The sequence below is a fragment of the Oncorhynchus kisutch genome, linkage group LG23 (genome assembly GCF_002021735.2).
Source record: "Oncorhynchus kisutch isolate 150728-3 linkage group LG23, Okis_V2, whole genome shotgun sequence".
Classification (NCBI taxonomy): Eukaryota; Metazoa; Chordata; class Actinopteri; order Salmoniformes; family Salmonidae; genus Oncorhynchus; species Oncorhynchus kisutch.
In genome coordinates, this window is record NC_034196.2 from 38,682,585 (window position 1) to 38,703,200 (window position 20,616).

General features: G+C 43.3%; 1 protein-coding gene across 8 annotated transcripts in view; it reads right to left on the minus strand.

Moving 5' to 3' along the window:
• LOC109868753 (cAMP-specific 3',5'-cyclic phosphodiesterase 4D-like) overlaps positions 1-20,616 on the minus strand; it is a 411,106-nt gene that overhangs the window by 63,520 nt on the left and 326,970 nt on the right. For 5 of the 8 annotated variants that reach the window (XM_031802500.1, XM_031802505.1, XM_031802503.1 and 2 more), the window contains 4 exons: positions 16,535-16,726; positions 13,446-13,508; positions 1,028-1,064; positions 676-752 (listed from right to left, as the gene is read on the minus strand). In XM_031802500.1, coding sequence (XP_031658360.1) covers positions 676-752; positions 1,028-1,064; positions 13,446-13,508; positions 16,535-16,726 — 369 coding nt within the window. Of the gene's footprint in view, positions 1-675; positions 753-1,027; positions 1,065-9,604; positions 13,410-13,445; positions 13,509-16,534; positions 16,727-20,616 lie in introns of those variants that run through there. The other 3 variants (XM_031802501.1, XM_031802507.1, XM_031802506.1) reach the window with 2 other exon arrangements.

Sequence of the window (20,616 nt, forward strand, 5' to 3'; positions counted from 1 at the left end):
CCCCCTCACTCTCTCTCTCTCTGTCTCTCTCTGTCTCACCCCCCCCCCCACTCACTCTCTCTCGGTCTGTCTCTGTCTCACCCCCCCCCCCCCCGTCTCACTCTCTCTCTCTCTGTCTGTCTCTGTCTCACCCTCCCCTCACTCTCTCTCTCTCTGTTTGTCTCTGTCTCACCCCCCCCCCCCACTCACTCTCTCTGTTTGTCTCTGTCTCACCCCCCCCCCCCCCCCCCCACTCACTCTCTCTCGGTCTGTCTCTGTCTCAACCCCCCCCCCCCCCCCCCCCCCCCCCCCCCGTCTCACTCTCTCTCTCTCTGTCTGTCTCTGTATCACCCCCCCCCCTCACTCTCTCTCTCTCTCTCTGTCTGTCTGTCTCACCCCCCCTCACTCTCTCTCTCTGTCTGTCTCTGTCTCACCCCCTCTCACTCTCTCTCTCTCTGTCTGTCTCTGTCTCACCCCCCCTCTCACTCTCTCTCTCTCTCTGTCTGTCTCTGTCTCACCCCCCCCCTTTCACTCTCTCTCTCTCTGTCTGTCTCTGTCTCACCCCCCCCCCCCTCTCTCTCTCTCTCACTCACTCACTCACTCACTCACTTACTTGCTCACTCACTCACTCACTTACTCACTCACTCACTCACTCACTCATACATTTTAGCAATACACTACAATGAATATACTCACTTGTTTGAGGCTCTGTCTTGTTGCAAGTTGGTTAGTGCAGCAAAGTTATTCCGTACCGTTCTCAAACTAGCCAGTACCTACACAGGGTGGAGTACAGCGGGACACATCGGACACTATGTGACATCATGTCAACAGCAATAACGTCCTTAATTTATGAACAATGTCTTAGTGTATCAAAAACATGTCGGCCTTCGACATTATCTGAAGCAACTTGTACTGAGGTAAGAGTCAGGTCCTAAAAAATGATAAAGGTTTACCCAGCAGGCATAACCTGCTATATGGTTTAATGATGTCATTTTCATCAGTTTTGCCCACTGGGGCAAAAGTGAAAGTGGAGCACATGGGCACTGACCTGTGCAAATGGTGTGACTATCAAGTCGTCGCCATGGCTGTAAGAGAGGAAGAGGAAGAGGAGGAGGAAGATGGTGTATTTACAATGTGAAAGCATACACATCCCGGTCCTCCTATCTCATTGGAAAAAGAAATGTGAGGAAAATCAAATTCATGTTAAGATATCACATGCATTTGTCAACACAGATTAACCATATACGGAGATAGAAAAATATATATACAATATACACTTACCCTGACAGTTTATTAGGTACACCACCCCGTTCACGAAAATGAATTGCTCCTACAGACAGTGAGTCACGTGTCCGTGTCTTGTTATATAAAGCAGGCAGACAGGCATCGAGGCATTCAGTTACTGTTAGATTGAACGTTAGAATGGGCAAAACGAGTGACCTGTGTGACTTTCAGTGTGGTATGATTGTCGGTGCCAGGCGCCCCATGATCCAGTATCTCAGAAATGGCAGCCCTCCTGGACTTTTCACGTACAACCTTGTCCAGGGTTTACTGATAATGGTGCAACAAACAAAAAACATCCAGTCAGCTTGTTGACGAGAGGTCGAAGGAGAATGACAAGAATCGTGCTAGCCAACAGGCAGGCCCGCAAACAGAGAGATAACGGCGCAGTACAACAGTGGTGTGCAGAGCGACATTTCAGAACGCACAACTCGTCAATCCTGGTCATGTATGGGCTATTTCAGCAGACGACCACACCGGGTTCCATTCCTATCAGCTAAAAACAAGAAGAAGTGGCTCCAGTGGGCACGCGATCACCAACACTGGAAAATTGAGTAGAAAAACATCTCCTGATCTGATAAATCTCGGTTGCTGTTGCTTCATGCTCAGTCAGGATTTGGTGTAAGTAACATCAGTCCATGGACCCATCCTGCCTGGTATCAATGGTACAGGCTGGTGTACTGGTGTGTGGAATGTTTTACTGGCACACGTTAGTTCCCTTGATACCAATTGAGTAACAAACGTTTCCAACACTTTGTAGAATGCATCCCCTGAAGAATTCAGGCTGTTCTGGAGGCAAGATGGGTGTACCTAATAAACGGATGATTTTTTAAATATATTAAAAGTAGTTGTATTGTATTGGAATATAGGGTTTGTCTGTGTGACAAGGTACAGCAAGGCAGGGGGAAAAGCATACGGTGTCAAACAAAGATTCAAAACATGAGTTTAATGAAAGTAGTCATCCTTTTGCACCAGTGAATGCAGAAGTATCAGATGTTTGGGGAAAGTGCGAACAGGACCGTTGATGCAGCCTGAATGCTGACATCTTGACTTAGGTCTTCTGTTGTGCCATCATGTGCCATCATGTGCCCATACATGCAGGTGTGTTTGAAACACAATCAACTATGAAATAAAATAAGGCTAGGCCCCTATTTTCTCAATTTCCGCCTGAATGACGTGCCCGAAGTAAACTACCTGTTGCTCAGGACCTGAAGCCAGGATATGCATATAACTGGTACCATTAGTAATAAAACACTTTTAAGTTTGTAGAAATGTTAAAATGATGTAGGAGAATATAACACAATAGATATGGTAGGAGAAAATCCAAAGAAACACCAACCAGAATTTTTTTGAGAGAGAGACCATGCTCTTACAATGGCAAGTATAAGGGCACACTCAATTCTATATCCCAGGATGAAATTCCTATGGCGTCCACAGGGTTCCAGCAGTCTATGTTCAAGGTTTCAGGCTTGTAACTTCCAAAACGAATAAGAAATATCAGTTTTAGTACAGGGACACAGTCTTGAAAATGTGTGTTTGTGCGCACCATGAAGAAAGGACGCACCTGCAAAAATCGGTTTCCTATTGAACATAGTTCTTTCCGTAAGAAATATTATAGTTTGATTACATTTTAGGGTATCTGAGGAGTTAATAGAAACGTATTTTGACTTGTTGACCCAATGTTTAGGGGTAGATATTCAGATTCCTTTCTATGCATGTTGCACGAGTGGATTACTCAAAACGATGGCGCCAACTAAACAGACTTTCTGGGATATAAAGAAGGATTTTATCTAACAAAACAACACTACATGTTATAGCTGGGACCCTTTGGATGACAAATCAGAGGAAGATTTTCAAAAAGTAAGTGAATATTTAATCGCTATTTGTAAATCTATGAAACGTGCCGGTGTAAAAATATTTTTATATGGGGCACCGTCCTCAAACAATTGCATGGCATGCATTCACTGTAATAGCTACTGTAAATCGGACAGTGCAGTTAGATTAACAATAATTTATCTTTCAACCGATATAAGACACTTGTATGTACCTAAATGTTAAATATTTATAATTTTTATGATGATTTATTTGAACTGTGCGCCCGCTATACCCTTTTGCACTGAATCTATCTCTTAATGACCTTAATGATCAATTCCTCAATCCATGTGTTACAAAACCGATAAACTAGCCTATTAATATTGTTGCACTCGCTAAATCTAGGGGTCTTAGGCCTAGTTAACTGGTCTGTAACCCTCCATATAATAACACAATGTAGCTGGAGTGTTTCGGCACTTGTCCCATTCTGTTGTTGACAACTACTGACTGTCTGTCCATATGGAGGAGCTGTGAAACTCTTAGGCAATGAAGGACGTGTACTCTCCCAAAGGTCAGGGCTAAATACATCCGCTGACAGAGAGACGAGGACAGTTACAGCCGCTAAGAAAGCTATTCTCTCTCACAGTCATTGCTTTCTATGGCCTCATCTGTCTCCCTCCATGTCGATACTCCTTCTCTTTCTACTGTATCTCTTCCACTCTGTCTCTATTCCCCCAAGTTTTTCTACCCACTGTTGGTGTCCACAATGGAGATCTTCGTACCCTTCTCTCTCATTTCTATTGGTTTCTGTTTAACACAACCAGGGCTCTATTTGAACAAACCTAACTCAATGGTAAATCTTAGCAGGAATATTTTTGCTATTTTCACAACCAGAATTATGGGCGGAGTAGCTGGCGATGGCAAGAAAGGGCTGGGCTTTGAAGAATAAATAAGTTGAAGGTGTGTAGAGGCTTGACCCCTCCCTGTTGTACTGTCTGTCTCACTGGCCAATAAGAACGTGCTACATGGCTAAATATGTGGTTGCTTCAGGTTGCATATTTACAGTCTTTTATATATTGCATGAAATGTTAGTCCGTTATAACACAGTTTGTTAAATAGCCTACAGAAACAAAATGTAGGCCTATCCCATATTTGCTAAATATGTTGAACATGTTTATGAACAGTAATTGCATGGCTTCAATATGAAAATATATTGTAAACATAGCATTTGCACTGATTTAGGCCTACTGTAAAATGCATTACGTCTGAGCCATGGACAAGCCAAGCGTTGTCAATAAGTATGATTACATTCACTATTGATGAGACTTAAAAAAACAGTGAATACATTTTTATCAAATTATAATAAAACGAAACGACCACTTGTTTTAAACAGGCTATGTCTAAATACAGTTATAGGAACCATATTTGCTCCCAGTGGGTGTATAATATGGAAGAATATGGAAGGTTTTACACACATCCAAACGTTTCACAGGAGCCGGAAAAAGATCCAATATAAAGAGAAAGGAGAAATGTCCACTCACTGCTACTGCTCCCAAATATATATATAGTTATAGCTTTCCATCGGCTGTAAAGGTGTGCGTAACTGGAGGCAGGGAAGTCAGACGCAGGAGAGCAGAACTAGGTAATAACCGGAGCAGTTTAATATCAAAACCAACGGCATAAAGAAATAACCAACATGGGTACAAAACCCGACTCGCACCAGTCAACATGTGCACAAGCACTTACAACAAACAATTACACACAAAGACATGGGGGGAAACAGAGGGTTAAATACACAACAATACATGAGGGAAATGAAAACCAGGTGTGTAGGAAAACAAGACAAAACAAATGGAAAGTGGATCAACGATGGCTAGAAGACCGGTGACGCTGACCGCCGAACGAACAAGGAGAGAAACCGACTTCGGTGGAAGTCGTGACATCGGCATTGATATGGCCAGTAGTGACTGGAGTGAAAACAGACTGTAGTTCAAAGTAAACAAACAAACATCTTTTATTTTGAATTTTGGATGAATGAGGTGCCTATTTAAACTGCCTGTTACTCAGGACCAGAAGCTAGGATGTGCATATGTATGGTAGTATTGGATAGAAAACACTCTAAAGTTTCCAAAACTGTTAAAATAATGTCTGTGAGTATAACGGAACTGACATAGCAGGCAAAAACCTGAGGAAAATCCATCCAGGACCTGGGATATTGTTGATGTGGGTACTTTTCAATTGAATGCCTATACAGTATGTAATGTATTGGACCCAGATTGTATTCTGAAAAATTAGGAAGAATGAGACCATTTTCTAAGTGGACTGTAGAATGAACCAGAGCTGTTTCGGGCGTGTGACCGATTGCGCAGAGTTTGTTGTTTTTCTATTGAAGACGCTATTGTCTGGTTGAAATATTATCGATTATTTAGACAATAGACAACCTGAGGATTAATTGTAAACATTGTTTGACATGTTTCAACGAACTTTACCGGTACTATTAGAATGTATTTGTCTGCATGTCGTGACCGCCTTTGAGCCAGTTGATTACTGAACAAAACGAGCCAACAAAACAGAGTTTTTGGGACATAAAGAGGGACTTTATCAAACAAAACAAACATTTATTGTATAGCTGGGACTCTTGTGACTGCAACCATATGCCATGACGTTGGATTCTTTGAGTATAGCAAGCCCCATCCCCCTCTCCCTGCCTCCCATTTGCCTCCTTCAACTAGGTTTCTGTGGTCAAAGAGGTCGTAAATTCCTGAGAAGACCCTGCCACATGGCCACACAGTATAGAGAGAGTAGATTTTCATTGAGAACAAAGGAAATCCTTCCACCTCACAGAACTTGAGGTACGAACAAATTTCATGTTCCAGAGAATATTTTTTAAAATAAAAGATCGGTGAAGAATCCAGCTACGAACTGGTCCGTTTGTCACAACTTGGGGAAGCGGTGGGAGACGGTGTGGCCACATTACCATAACGCTGTTTATATAATAGTATATAGTTTATATATAGTCGACCCCCACTTCCCCTTTTGTCTAACAAGCCGCAATGCCGGTTTAGTCCACTAGGGCACATTCTCCTATCATTTCATGTAACCACATTTGCCTTGTTTGTTTGTTTGTTTGTTTATGCATTTCTGTGAATTACTTAGTTAGTAATAAATAAATGATTTAAGACAATTGATGTATGGATGACTCATAGTGAAGACTGGGTTCATGCAGATAACCAACAATTTACGACGTTTGTAATGAGACTAACGTGAGGTAAAGTAAATAATTAATTAATTCGAAGACTAATTGATCAGATATAAAATCAGAAAAGTTATTTTAGGAAATGATAACTTTGTAATCTGAATATTTTTCCTTGGTGCCCCGACTTCCTAGTAATTACGGTTACATGATTAATCAGTCTAATCGCGTAATAACTAATTACAGAGAATCTTTGACAAAGACTATCAGTCTTCAGTTAATGATAGTAAAGACACGACACATATGAAGATCATCAAAGGTAAGTGATTCATTTAAAATCGCTATTTCTGACTTTAGTAATCCCTTTACTTGGTTGTAAAATGTTTGAATGCTTTTGTAAGCGGGGCACTGTCCTCAGATAATCACATGGTATGCTTTTGTAAGCGGGGCACTGTCCTCAGATAATCACATGGTATGCTTTTGTAAGCGGGGCACTGTCCTCAGATAATCGCATGGTATGCTTTTGTAAGCGGGGCACTGTCCTCAGATAATCACATGGTATGCTTTTGTAAGCGGGGCACTGTCCTCAGATAATCACATGGTATGCTTTTGTAAGCGGGGCGCTGTCCTCAGATAATCGCATGGTATGCTTTCACCGTAAAGCCTTTTTGAAATCTGACACAGCGGCTGGATTAACAAGAAGTTCATATTTAAGCCGATGTATAACACTTGTATTTTTCTGAAAGTTTAATTTGACTATTTCTGTATTTTGAATTTGGTGCTCTGCAATTTCACCGGATGTTGGCCAGATGAGACGCTAGCCCTAAGAAGTTTTAACACCCATCCGCTTAACCCGGAAGCCAGCCGCACCAGTATGTTGGAGGAAACACTGTTTAACTGACGACCAGGGTCAGCCTGCAAGCGCCTGGCCCACCACAAGGAATCACTAGAGCGTAATAAGCCAAGTAAAGCCTCATCAGCCAAACCCTCCCCTAACCTGGACGACGCTGGGCCAAACCCTCCATATAACCCGGACGACGCTGGGCCAAACCCTCCCCTAACCCAGACGACGCTGGGCCAAAACCTCCCCTAACCCGGACGACGCTGGGCCAAAACCTCCCCTAACCCGGACGACGCTGGGCCAAACCCTCCCCTAACCCGTACGACGCTGGGCCAAACCCTCCCCTAACCCGTACGACGCTGGGCCAAACCCTCCCCTAACCCAAACGACGCTGGGCCAAAACCTCCCCTAACCCGGACGACGCTGGGCCAAAACCTCCCATAACCCGGACGACGCTGGGCCAAACCCTCCCCTAACCCGTACGACGCTGGGCCAAACCCTCCCCTAACCCAGACGACGCTGGGCCAAAACCTCCCCTAACCCGGACGACGCTGGGCCAAAACCTCCCTTAACCCGTACAACGCTGGGCCAAACCCTCCCCTAACCCGGACGACGCTGGGCCAAAACCTCCCCTAACCCGGACGACGCTGGGCCAAAACCTCCCCTTATCCGGACGACGCCAAGTCCTCTGGGACTCCCGATCACAGCCGGTTGTGTTACAGCCCAAGCTCGAACTTACACATGGATTCAGCACCACAGACATCGATCGGAATTCCCGCGATTTGATAGGTCCAACAGAGGAAAGTGAAAAATGCATTCATTGACAAAATGATAATCGGAAAACAATAAGCAGTCTTTTAAATAACTTGATGTTCTGACACCTTTTATGCAATGGGCATAATGAGTCCAACCTTTTCACAGAAGCTGGACAAAAATCATGTACAATATGAATAAAAAAGGGTAATGTCTGTTGACTGTTTTCTGCTTGTGATATTTTCATAAACATTGGTGATTTACATATGGCTACTGTGTGGGTGTCCGATGTAGAAATTAATGCCATAACCAACTGAGTAACCGCTAAGACCAGCTTTTGGTCGCTCTTAAACATCCCTAGTTGCGCTGTCTGAAATTGGCATATTGGCGCTTGTTTTTAAGGACACACCTCAAAAATAGAGCCCTCAATCTCTCAACTATCTGTTCTATCCTAATGTAACAGTATAACTTTAGACCATCCCCTCGCCCATACCCGGGCTTGAACCAGGGACCCTCTGCACACATCAACAACAGTCACCCACGAAGCATCGTTACCCATCGCTCCACAAAAGCCACGGCCCTTGCAGAGCAAGGGGAACTACTACTTCAAGGTCTCAGAGCAAGTGACGTCACCGATTGAAACACTATTTAGCGCGCACCACCGCTAACTAAGCTAGCGTTTCACATCCGTTACACTAATACTTATCTCCCTGCCTTTTTCTTTCTCAGCTCTATCCGTTTCTAACCCTCTCTGCCAAGTTCTTTCACTCTCTATCCTTCGCTCTCTCCCCTCAGTAGCTCCTGACTGTCTCTTGCTTGCCCCAGAAGTGGTGTCAGAGCTACTTGGGTTTGTTTCATGGGAGAACCGATCGATTTCCCCAAATGTGTCTTTGGCCTTGGACATATTGACCCTTGCTTAGAGAATGAGGATAGTTGAGACTAGCATAGTTGTATTACTTACTGCTGTGTGAAGCTAAAGTTTGAGTTTAGCTAGAGTTTTGGCCTAAAAGGTTCTTCTTTGGCTCGTATGAGCATTTTAATGAAGACTTGTTTACAGTTGAGTTTCTGCAGATATCACAGATTTTTTTTAACAAAAACTTTCTGAGCAAATTGTTCAACAACAACAGATGAGAAGGATGAATCTTCCCTCGCCACAAGTTTCTCAACTTCAAGTGTCAATTGTTTTTCAGCAACTGGTGCATAGAATCCCCTCTACTTACAAACTCAAACAGAAAAAAAACAAGTGTACATTTTATAAAGCTTAGCACTTCATTAAGAAACAAATGAATGGTTGGCCAAGTACTTGTTCAGTTAAGCATGTGTTACGCTGCAATGCATTGGATTGGAAGTGGATTCCCAGAACACAGAATGCATGCATTCTCTTGCTAACACAATGAAACAGTCCCATGCATGGATACCAGCGTACTCTGAGGAACCACACACAGTAGAGGAGTCGGGTGGCAGCTTCTCGATAGCTAACCCAGGAAGGAGTGCTCTTAAGCGGGCATTAGTGCAGGGAGAAGCAGGGTAGGGTAAGGGATAGAGGGGTAGGAGGCATCAGCTCATTTCCAATAGACAGAGGGACCAGTGTCTTTCAGTCCTGGAGATCTAGACAGGGTGTGCAGGTTTTTATTCTAGTCCTTCACTAATACATCTGATTCAACAGTGCTCGAACAACCCCGGAGGGCCCAAGGACCAGGATTGAACAACACTGCCTCAGAAGGTCCCTCCCAAAGGAAACATACCCTCTTCGATAGTCATTGGGCTCGCTGAAGAACCGTCCCATTTCACGCATGTTTTTTGTCGCTCGTGGTCTCATAATGGCTCCTGAGGTGTGCGGTCTGTCGAGTGTGTGTGTGTGTGTGTGTGTGTCTGAGTGTGTGTATATGCGCGCAGGCGCAAGTTATGGCTAGTTAACTGAGCGCCCTATCACAACTGACACACAGAAAGGTCGACTTCCCATGGGAAGTGTAGTGCCACTCTCACGCGCCGCTATCAGACATGGCTAGTATGGAATGTGCTACAAATAAAGCTGGCTAAACTTAGCTCCCCTGACGCTCTTGACTCCCGTACTGCACATTAAATATCACTATCAAAGTGTTCATTCAGCATAAAAGTATGTTTTTCCCCCTTAAACAGGAATTGTCCGTAAGTATTGCAAAATAAGTTGAAAGTAGCCTGGATGTAGTAGCCTGGATGTAGTATAGCCTGGATGTAGTAGCCTGGATGTAGTATAGCCTGGATGTAGTATAGCCTGGATGTACTAGCCTGGATGTAGTATAGCCTGGATGTAGTAGCCTGGATGTAGTATAGCCTGGATGTAGTATAGCCTGGATGTACTAGCCTGGATGTAGTATAGCCTGGATGTAATAGCCTGGATGTAGTATAGCCTGGATGTAGTATAGCCTGGATGTACTAGCCTGGATGTAGTATAGCCTGGATGTACTAGCCTGGATGTAGTAGCCTGGATGTAGTATAGCCTGGATGTAGTAGCCTGGATGTAGTATCCTGGATGTAGTATAGCCTGGATGTACTAGCCTGGATGTAGTAGCCTGGATGTAGTAGCCTGGATGTAGTAGCCTGGATGTAGTATAGCCTGGATGTAGTAGCCTGGATGTACTAGCCTGGATGTAGTATAGCCTGGATGTACTAGCCTGGATGTAGTATAGCCTGGATGTACTAGCCTGGATGTAGTATAGCCTGGATGTAGTATCCTGGATGTAGTAGCCTGGATGTAGTAGCCTGGATGTAGTATAGCCTGGATGTAGTATCCTGGATGTAGTAGCCTGGATGTAGTAGCCTGGATGTAGTATAGCCTGGATGTACTAGCCTGGATGTAGTATAGCCTGGATGTACTAGCCTGGATATAGTAGCCTGGATGTAGTATCCTGGATGTAGTATAGCCTGGATGTACTAGCCTGGATGTAGTAGCCTGGATGTAGTATAGCCTGGATGTACTAGCCTGGATGTAGTAGCCTGGATGTAGTATAGCCTGGATGTAGTATAGCCTGGATGTAGTAGCCTGGATGTAGTATAGCCTGGATGTACTAGCCTGGATGTAGTATAGCCTGGATGTACTAGCCTGGATGTAGTAGCCTGGATGTAGTATAGCCTGGATGTACTAGCCTGGATGTAGTAGCCTGGATGTACTAGCCTGGATGTAGTAGCCTGGATGTAGTAGCCTGGATGTAGTATAGCCTGGATGTAGTAGCCTGGATGTAGTATAGCCTGGATGTAGTATAGCCTGGATGTAGTAGCCTGGATGTAGTATAGCCTGGATGTAGTAGCCTGGATGTAGTAGCCTGGATGTAGTATAGCCTGGATGTAGTATAGCCTGGATGTAGTAGCCTGGATGTAGTAGCCTGGATGTAGTATCCTGGATGTAGTATAGCCTGGATGTAGTATCCTGGATGTAGTAGCCTGGATGTAGTAGCCTGGATGTAGTATAGCCTGGATGTAGTATAGCCTGGATGTAGTATCCTGGATGTAGTAGCCTGGATGTAGTAGCCTGGATGTAGTATAGCCTGGATGTAGTATAGCCTGGATGTAGTATCCTGGATGTAGTAGCCTGGATGTAGTAGCCTGGATGTAGTATAGCCTGGATGTAGTAGCCTGGATGTAGTAGCCTGGATGTAGTAGCCTGGATGTAGTAGCCTGGATGTAGTAGCCTGACTGTTCAAGCAATCGACAAGGATAGATCATTTTCAACAAGGGCGAATTGGCTATGAAGCAACAACACACTGTCAACGGGCTATGTTGAAAGTGCCGAATCACTTTTAGGTCGTCCATCCTCAACTCTTTCAGGCCGCTGGAGACATATCAGTTACATGTTATGATGGCATCACCTGATAGCGCTCCTCCTTCCCTTTCTGCATATCGGGTGGGATTATAGTGGAAGCTCATGACAGAGCTCCCATAGGCCTTTGCATTATGCATAAAGGAGGTGTCGAGTTACGGTGAGTGAGCAAACGAGCCTCCTCCGAGCCAAATTAAAACCCCTTTGAAGACCGTTGCTCATTTTGTAGAAAAGCCACAGTCACCTTCTCAATTTCAGTTTGTCTTGCAGATTGTATCGTCATTCATTAATTTGTGCTCATCACAATTGTAGTTTTGGTTCTGATAATGTGATGGCTTTAGATGTACTGTGACATGAAATCCCATCTGAAATCCCATCTGCTGACAGACTGATGACTACACTTTCCACTTTTGTGGATGTTTGTCAAAATAAAACTGAGTTCAACATCTGTAGGTATCTTGCATCTTAATGTATTCATAAGAATTCTGAATAAATGAATGAATGTCCAGTGTACAAAAGCATCAGAACGCCTAGCTCTGGTACAGAGCGTTAGTGTGCCTTTCTCAACTACTTAGTAGAATAGTTGAGAAAGGCACACTGGACCAGAGCTACGAAACGCCTACTATTACAATGACTTTAACTCTGTTGAAATGAGGAGATGGAGAAAGTGGTAAACAAATGATGAGGATGGGGTTGGACTTGGGGGAAGTTTCTAACACTGCTTCTTTACATGCCATGCAGTCTTCATAAAACAAAGATGAGCATCACACATGTTAGATGAGACAACAATGTTCTGAGACCCAGAGACTAGAGGCCTAATCTTGAGTCTAAACCCATAAACCACACTTTGATCCATCCCTTCATGCCATGTCATTGGGATGTTCCACTGCAATTTTCCACAGGGGTGGAAAGATCTACCAGAGTGCACCACTTAGGGAAGGATTTGGGGGGTGAGGTTTTAATGCCCAGAATACTAAACCATGTCTAAAAACTCTCTAAACTGTCAGCCTCTCTCTGGCTGTGAGTGTCTATCAAATTTAGGGAGACAAATTTCCTGAATTCTCATTCAATCTGGTCATTTGTTTTATTTGTATTTTTTTTTACCATTCTGCGCATTAAAGATGAGGATGTATTGGAGACACGTGCGTCTAACGTGGTCTGTGATGTGAGGTGTGAGCAGCAAGGCAGAGACAGGCACAGCATTCGTCCGTAACAGCATGGTCAGCGCGTGCTGTTAGTGTGTGTGGTGGGGGCTAACACTTTAGCAGACGCCTCCGTCATAAGGCCTTCATAACACTGTCATAACATGACAATACATGACATAATGATACCGTCATTAAACAAGCCTTTGACGTGGCAGACGAGCCACGACAGCTGTCCTCTTATGAAAACTGAGCTTTTGCCGTTGTCACCAAAACAACGTTGCATGGGAGAGCTAGCAAACTAGCTTGCTGGCTAGCTTTGTTTTTCCAAAACCGGTTATTGGGGACCCCAAGCTATTTCACAAATTTTTTCAGCTACAACACTAGCACACCTGAATCAGATGTGTTTTTTCTTGAATAGACCAAAAATGTGCAACAGCTGGGGTCCTTGACAAACAGGCTGGGTAACATTGGGATTACATAGCTACTTTTCCGAAACAACAGTTTGTGTTACGACTGTCAATAGTCAGGTGTCAAAAATGAACACGGTACTGATTGTGTCATAACCATGGCAGTGCATTGGCCCTTATGAAGAAGGGGTGAAACTAAGTGTTAGCGACTGGAGTTTGTCCGCAGGGCCTCACTTACTTTCCACTAATGACGGGCTCAGACCGTCGCGAGGTCAGGCCTGGCCTCTGCAGGTGGTTATTCCTATCGATAAGAACACAAAATGGAGGACACTGAGCGAGTCGGTTTTGTTGCGTCATTCAGGGTCTCTGTCTTGCGTCATTTCAACATCTTTTGCCCAGTTTATCCCGCTGGGAGGTCAGATAGTCTGATGAATGACTTTCTGTCCAGATGGTCTTAGATAGGTCAGTATGACACCAACGGAGTTAGACCTCGGTGCAACAGAGGAGTCAGGAAGACGGGGCCTAGTTTGTACTCTGTCACCTTTTACAAAGAGGATGCAGTGACATAAATAGCCAATGTGCATCCTCATATGGAATGAACTGAGAAACAGAAGGCAACATCCTCATATGGAATGAACTGAGAAACAGAAGGCAACATCCTCATATGGAATGAACTGAGAAACAGAAGGCAACATCCTCATATGGAATGAACTGAGAAACAGAAGGCAACATCCTCATATGGAATGAACTGAGAAACAGAAGGCAACATCCTCATATGGAATGAACTGAGAAACAGAAGGCAACATCCTCATATGGAATGAACTGAGAAACAGAAGGCAACATCCTCATATGGAATGAACTGAGAAACAGAAGGCAACATCCTCATATGGAATGAACTGAGAAACAGAAGGCAACATCCTCATATGGAATGAACTGAGAAACAGAAGGCAACATCCTCATATGGAATGAACTGAGAAACAGAAGGCAACATCCTCATATGGAATGAACTGAGAAACAGAAGGCAACATTGAGAGCAGCACTGTGGAAGGTTAAGACAAACATGTAGGATACATATATTTAGACACAAGCAAGGATGACTTCAGTCCACTGTCTGTCTCTCAACAGAGAGATGACAACATGACTTCAGTCCATTGTCTGTCTCTCAACAGAGAGAGGACAACATGACCTCAGTCTACTGTCTGTCTCTCAACAGAGAGATGACAACATGACTTCAGTCCACTGTCTGTCTCTCAACAGAGAGATGACAACATGACTTCAGTCCACTGTCTGTCTCTCAACAGAGAGATGACAACATGACCTCAGTCCACTGTCTGTCTCTCAACAGAGAGATGACAACATGACTTCAGTCCACTGTCTGTCTCTCAACAGGGAGATGACAACATGACTTCAGTCCATTGTCTGTCTCTCAACAGAGAGATGACAACATGACTTCAGTCCATTGTCTGTCTCTCAACAGAGAGAGGACAACATGACCTCAGTCTACTGTCTGTCTCTCAACAGAGAGAGGACAACATGACCTCAGTCCACTGTCTGTCTCTCAACAGAGAGAGGACAACATGACTTTAGTCTACTGTCTGTCTCTCAACAGAGAGAGGACAACATGACTTCAGTCCACTGTCTGTCTCTCAACAGAGAGAGGACAACATGACTTCAGTCCACTGTCTGTCTCTCAACAGAGAGAGGACAACATGACTTCAGTCCACTGTTTGAGCCTCCTGATGGAAGGACGACATGGAGGACAGTGTCCTGGTATGTACTTATAGGGCATTAAAGAGAGAGAGAGAGAGAGAGAGAGAGAGAGAGAGAGAGAGAGAGAGAGAGAGAGAGAGAGAGAGAGAGAGAGAGAGAGAGAGAGAGAGAGAGAGAGAGAGGGAGAGGAGAGGAGAGCAGAAAGAGGAGATGGAGGATTGAGGATTCAGTGTTTCCCCTATATTCATAGCTGAAAAAAATCCTAGGGGAAAAACTGGAGGATTCCATTGTATGTGGAGCGACAGAAGGACAGGGGTAGGCAACCCTGGTTCTGAGTACCTCTGGTACTGCAGGATTTCATTCTAACCAGGCACCACACCTGTCTCTACTAATTACTTCACCAACTGAGAAGATCCATTAATTGATCAATTAAATTGGATACATTTCACCAACATGGTATTCCATGTCTAAAGCAAAACTAAAGCGAAACTTTAGGTACCTCCGGCACATCAGGACCAGAGTTGCTAACTCCCCTGCTCCAGGGGCTCCACAGTTTCTTCATGTAATTTCCCATAAGAAACCCTCTGATTAAAGAGGAGTGACTGAGTCAAAAGTATATTATAGCTGTGTTTACACAGTCAGACCAATTCTGATATTTTATTTACCACTAATTGGTCTTTTGACCAAGCAGATCAGCTCTTTTGCCAGTAACTGTGCCAAATATCAGAATTGTGCTACCTGTGTAAACAGAGGGCATATTCAGGGGCATTTATTGCAATGGCTGATTATGTGCCGAGGTCAACAAGGTCAAAGTCATGCTGTGTAGAAGACAGAGAGAAGGCCTGGTGCCGTGGTCTGTAATGTCTGTTTAAATACCATGATGACTAGTGGGAACAGACTCATGATAAGAAAAGAGTCTTGTATGAGATGTACTACTTCAGATGAAAGTCACTCGTCCAGATTATAGGCCACAAAAATCACATTTGGAGGACCATTATTTTAAGCCATTCAATAATAGCTTCTTACAAATATTTGAACTTGGGAGGGATTAGTTTGTGTTACATTTGTATGGAGAATTCAGCCACAGGTCACCTACTTGGTACATATTGGTGGGCCGATGAGTGATTTACAATTGAGGCATCTGAATAACAGGCTCATTACTTCAGGGGAGGTAAGTAGTGAACATATTCCAATACTTTCGACCTGACCTGACCTCAACAAACTCTCTGGGAGACAAAATGGAACATAATATTCAAGTCATGTTTAGGGGACACCAAATCCACCTTCGCTTTCAATGAAAAATGTCATATCGATCGTTTAATTTAGTTTCAATCGCTGTTAAAGACCACTCTTTGACTTACCATAACATAACACCATGTATATTCTCCTGATGGAAACACATGCTTGTTTTAACATCTTTAGAACAATTGTTCAGATTAGGGATGTCAATGGTTAACCAGTTAGCTCGTTAGCTCATTAGCTCGTTAGCTCATTAGCCAGCCAAAATAAATTAGCCAGCTAAGATGATCAGTTTAATGGTTATAATGTGTATTATTAGAGAAAGTCACAATCAACAATGGTTTAGAAAGGGAGAAGTAGTACAAGATTTGTGCTCACATGTCGCTGGCGATGGAGGAGTTTCTGGACATGGACTTGGGTGACAGGTCGTAGTCCGAGTCCGAGCGGTAGAGGAAGGACTCTCTCCGCTGACTGTGGACAAAGTTGGCCTGCAGGATGAGCCCTGACCCTGGACTGGCCATGGGGTCCAGGGGGCTGCGTCCCGATGATGTGCCATTGTCAACATCGAAGCTACGGAGAGACAGAGAGATTAAATGTTAGAAGAGAGGTGTTCACATTCACAATCCAAAAATAGGCTTTTGCTCATTAGCGTTGGAAGATGTACCCCTTTTTGCCCAATGAGATCATTCATGGACAATATTTCTGCAGAGCACCCCCAGAGGTTAAAGTTCCTTATTGAACCACGTAAGTATAGTCTCTGTAGAACTACCTGAGTATAGCCTCTGTAGAACTACCTGAGTATAGCCTCTGTAGAACTACCTGAGTATAGTCTATATAGAACTACCTGAGTATAGTCTATATAGAACTAGCTGAGTATAGTCTCTGTAGAACTACCTGAGTATAGCCTCTGTAGAACTACCTGAGTATAGTCTATATAGAACTAGCTGAGTATAGTCTCTGTAGAACTACCTGAGTATAGTCTCTATAGAACTACCTGAGTATAGTCTCTATAGAACTACCTGAGTATAGTCTATGTAGAACTACCTGAGTATAGCCTCTGTAGAACTACCTGAGTATAGTCTATATAGAACTAGCTGAGTATAGTCTATGTAGAACTACCTGAGTATAGCCTCTGTAGAACTACCTGAGTATAGTCTCTGTAGAACTACCTGAGTATAGTCTCTATAGAACTACCTGAGTATAGCCTCTGTAGAACTACCTGAATATAGTCTCTGTAAAACTACCTGAGTATAGTCTCTGTAGAACTACCAGAGTATAGTCTCTGAAGAACTACCTGAGTATAGCCTCTGTAGAACTACCTGAGTATAGTCTCTGTAGAACTACCTGAGTGTAGCCTCTGTAGAACTACCTGAGTATAGTCTCTGTAGAACTACCTGAGTATAGTCTCTGTAGAACTACCTGAATATATTCTCTGTAGAACTACCTGAATATAGTCTCTGTAGATCTACCTGAATATAGTCTCTGTAGAACTACCTGAGTATAGTCTCTGTAGAACTACCTGAGTATAGTCTCTGTAGAACTACCTGAGTATAGTCTCTATAGAACTACCTGAGTATAGCCTCTGTAGAACTACCTGCGTATAGCCTCTGTAGAACTCCCTGAGTATAGTCTCTGTAGAACTACCCGAGTATAGTCTCTGTACAATTACCTGAGTATAGTCTCTGTAGAACTACCTGGGTATAGTCTCTGTAGAACTCCCTGAGTATAGTCTCTATAGAACTAGCTGAGTATAGCCTCTATAGAACTACCTGAGTATAGCCTCTGTAGAACTACCTGAGTATAGTCTCTATATAACTACCTGAGTATAGTCTCTGTAGAACTGTGTTGTGATAATTAGCAACACAGGTCAGGAAACTGACTATAGGAGACTAGCGTGTAGGTGTGGAATCTCCAGACACATAGACACAGGTGAGTTAACTAGCACAGCTAATTAGGCTGGTTAGTTATGCCACAATGATGTCATTGTCCTCTTGCTCCGATTAAGAATGGATGTCACCCATGTTCCCTAAGTTAGCATCTGCCAAGTGGCAGCACAAGGAGGGGGAGACTTGGAGAAAGCCTGCACACAAACAATAGACAGATGCATGCATGAAAACATGCTCACAGACGTACAGACACACACAGGACCACACACACAAGGGATTCCCCAGTGTGACGTTGGGACCAAACTAGGTCTCCTACCTACATCATCAGCCTTATCTGTTTAAAGACTCTCCCTGAAGACAATTCAGCCGAAGTGGGCCACCTCACAAGGAGGCCTGGGGTATGATGAGAGCTGGCTTTATTCATGCTTCCGATTGTCCTCTGTCTACTCTATCCTGTACGTCAGTCTTTGTGTGATTCACAGGGCTATAGGGACTATGAATTTCTACACCATCATGATCTAGTTCTTCCATTGCATTGAAAAGTGTAACAGTGACTTCTCCGGTGACTTGCTTCGTATCCATGTCACAATTCTGTCTCAGTGTTCTTCATTTGTACAACCTACTTCTCATAGTTAGGAATGTTTAACCAAATCTTTATGAAACTCTGAATTAGGAGTGCCGACAACTTTAGGAACAAACTGTCCAAAAGTCGAGTAGCCCTGTCTAAAAGTGATCAATGAGTAGAAGTGTCCATCTCAGTTGTATAACTCTATAGGGCTTACATAGTCAATTTCCTGTAAATCCACCTTCATGATAATAATAATGGTGTCAGTGTGGAACTACAGTCCTCTTCATTAGAAACAGACATCTTCATGATCATAATAATGGTGTCAGTGTGGAACTACAGTCCTCTTCATTAGAAACAGACATCTTCATGATCATAATAATGGTGTCAGTGTGGAACTACAGTCCTCTTCATTAGAAACAGACATCTTCATGATCATAATGATGGTGTCAGTGTGGAACTACAGTCCTCTTCATTAGAACCAGACGTCTTCAGGACATCTTCATGATCATAATAATGGTGTCAGTGTGGAACTACAGTCCTCTTCATTAGAACCAGACGTCTTCAGGACATCTTCATGATAATAATAATGGTGTCAGTGTGGAACTACAGTCCTCTTCATTAGAACCAGACGTCTTCAGGACATCTTCATGATAATAATAATGGTGTCAGTGTGGAACTACAGTCCTCTTCATTAGAACCAGACGTCTACAGGACATCTTCATGATAATAATAATGGTGTCAGTGTGGAACTACAGTCCTCTTCATTAGAACCAGACGTCTTCATGATCATAATAATGGTGTCAGTGTGGAACTACAGTCCTCTTCATTAGAACCAGACGTCTTCAGGACATCTTCATGATAATAATAATGGTGTCAGTGTGGAACTACAGTCCTCTTCATTAGAACCAGATGTCTTCAGGACATCTTCATGATAATAATAATGATGTCAGTGTGGAACTACAGTCCTCTTCATTAGAACCAGACGTCTTCAGGACATCTTCATGATAATAATAATGGTGTCAGTGTGGAACTACAGTCCTCTTCATTAGAACCAGACGTCTTCATGATCATAATAATGGTGTCAGTGTGGAACTACAGTCCTCTTCATTAGAACCAGACGTCTACAGGACATCTTCATGATAATAATAATGGTGTCAGTGTGGAACTACAGTCCTCTTCATTAGAACCAGACGTCTTCAGGACATCTTCATGATAATAATAATGGTGTCAGTGTGGAACTACAGTCCTCTTCATTAGAACCAGACGTCTTCAGGACATCTTCATGATAATAATAATGGTGTCAGTGTGGAACTACAGTCCTCTTCATTAGAACCAGACGTCTTCAGGACATCACAAAGGGAGGATGCCAGAAGAAAAAGGCCATGGAAAGAATCATCGTTTAAGTTCACCGTGTTCTCTGGAAGCAGATAATGACAAATTATTTTTTGATTCCTCTCCTAAAAAGGAGAAGAGGAGCCGGTCCTGCTGACAAAATAAGAACACCTTGACAAGAGAACACCATTATTCAAGGTGTATTTATCTTTTACTTCTCTTTTCAACTTGTGGAGCCTTGTGTTTTGGCTCCGGGAGTGAGACATGTTTCAGTGCTGCAACCATCTCTCTGAGGCCAAGGATATCATTCTGAACTCTCATTTCTCACTTTGTTTTTGTAGTTCAGTACTTTTCCTTCTCATTTTAAATGTATTTTATTTTAAAGAGGCTACACAGAACTTTTTCCTATAGTGGTGCTCAAGCCAAAAGGGGTCATCTGAATGGACAGAAATAGTGTCCAAAAATGACCTAATTGGGCAGAAAAGTACACATCTCACCATAGTGTATTTCTAACCAAAGAAATGCAGAGCAAGTACTGATACTTGTCAAAACTACCCATCTACTTATTCCTAGCCCGGCTATACAGATGTCAGATCTTAACTTAATCACCATGTTGCAGGAAAACTTGCAATGCAGGACATTTCAAACGTGCAGTGTATTTGAGTGTTAAAAAG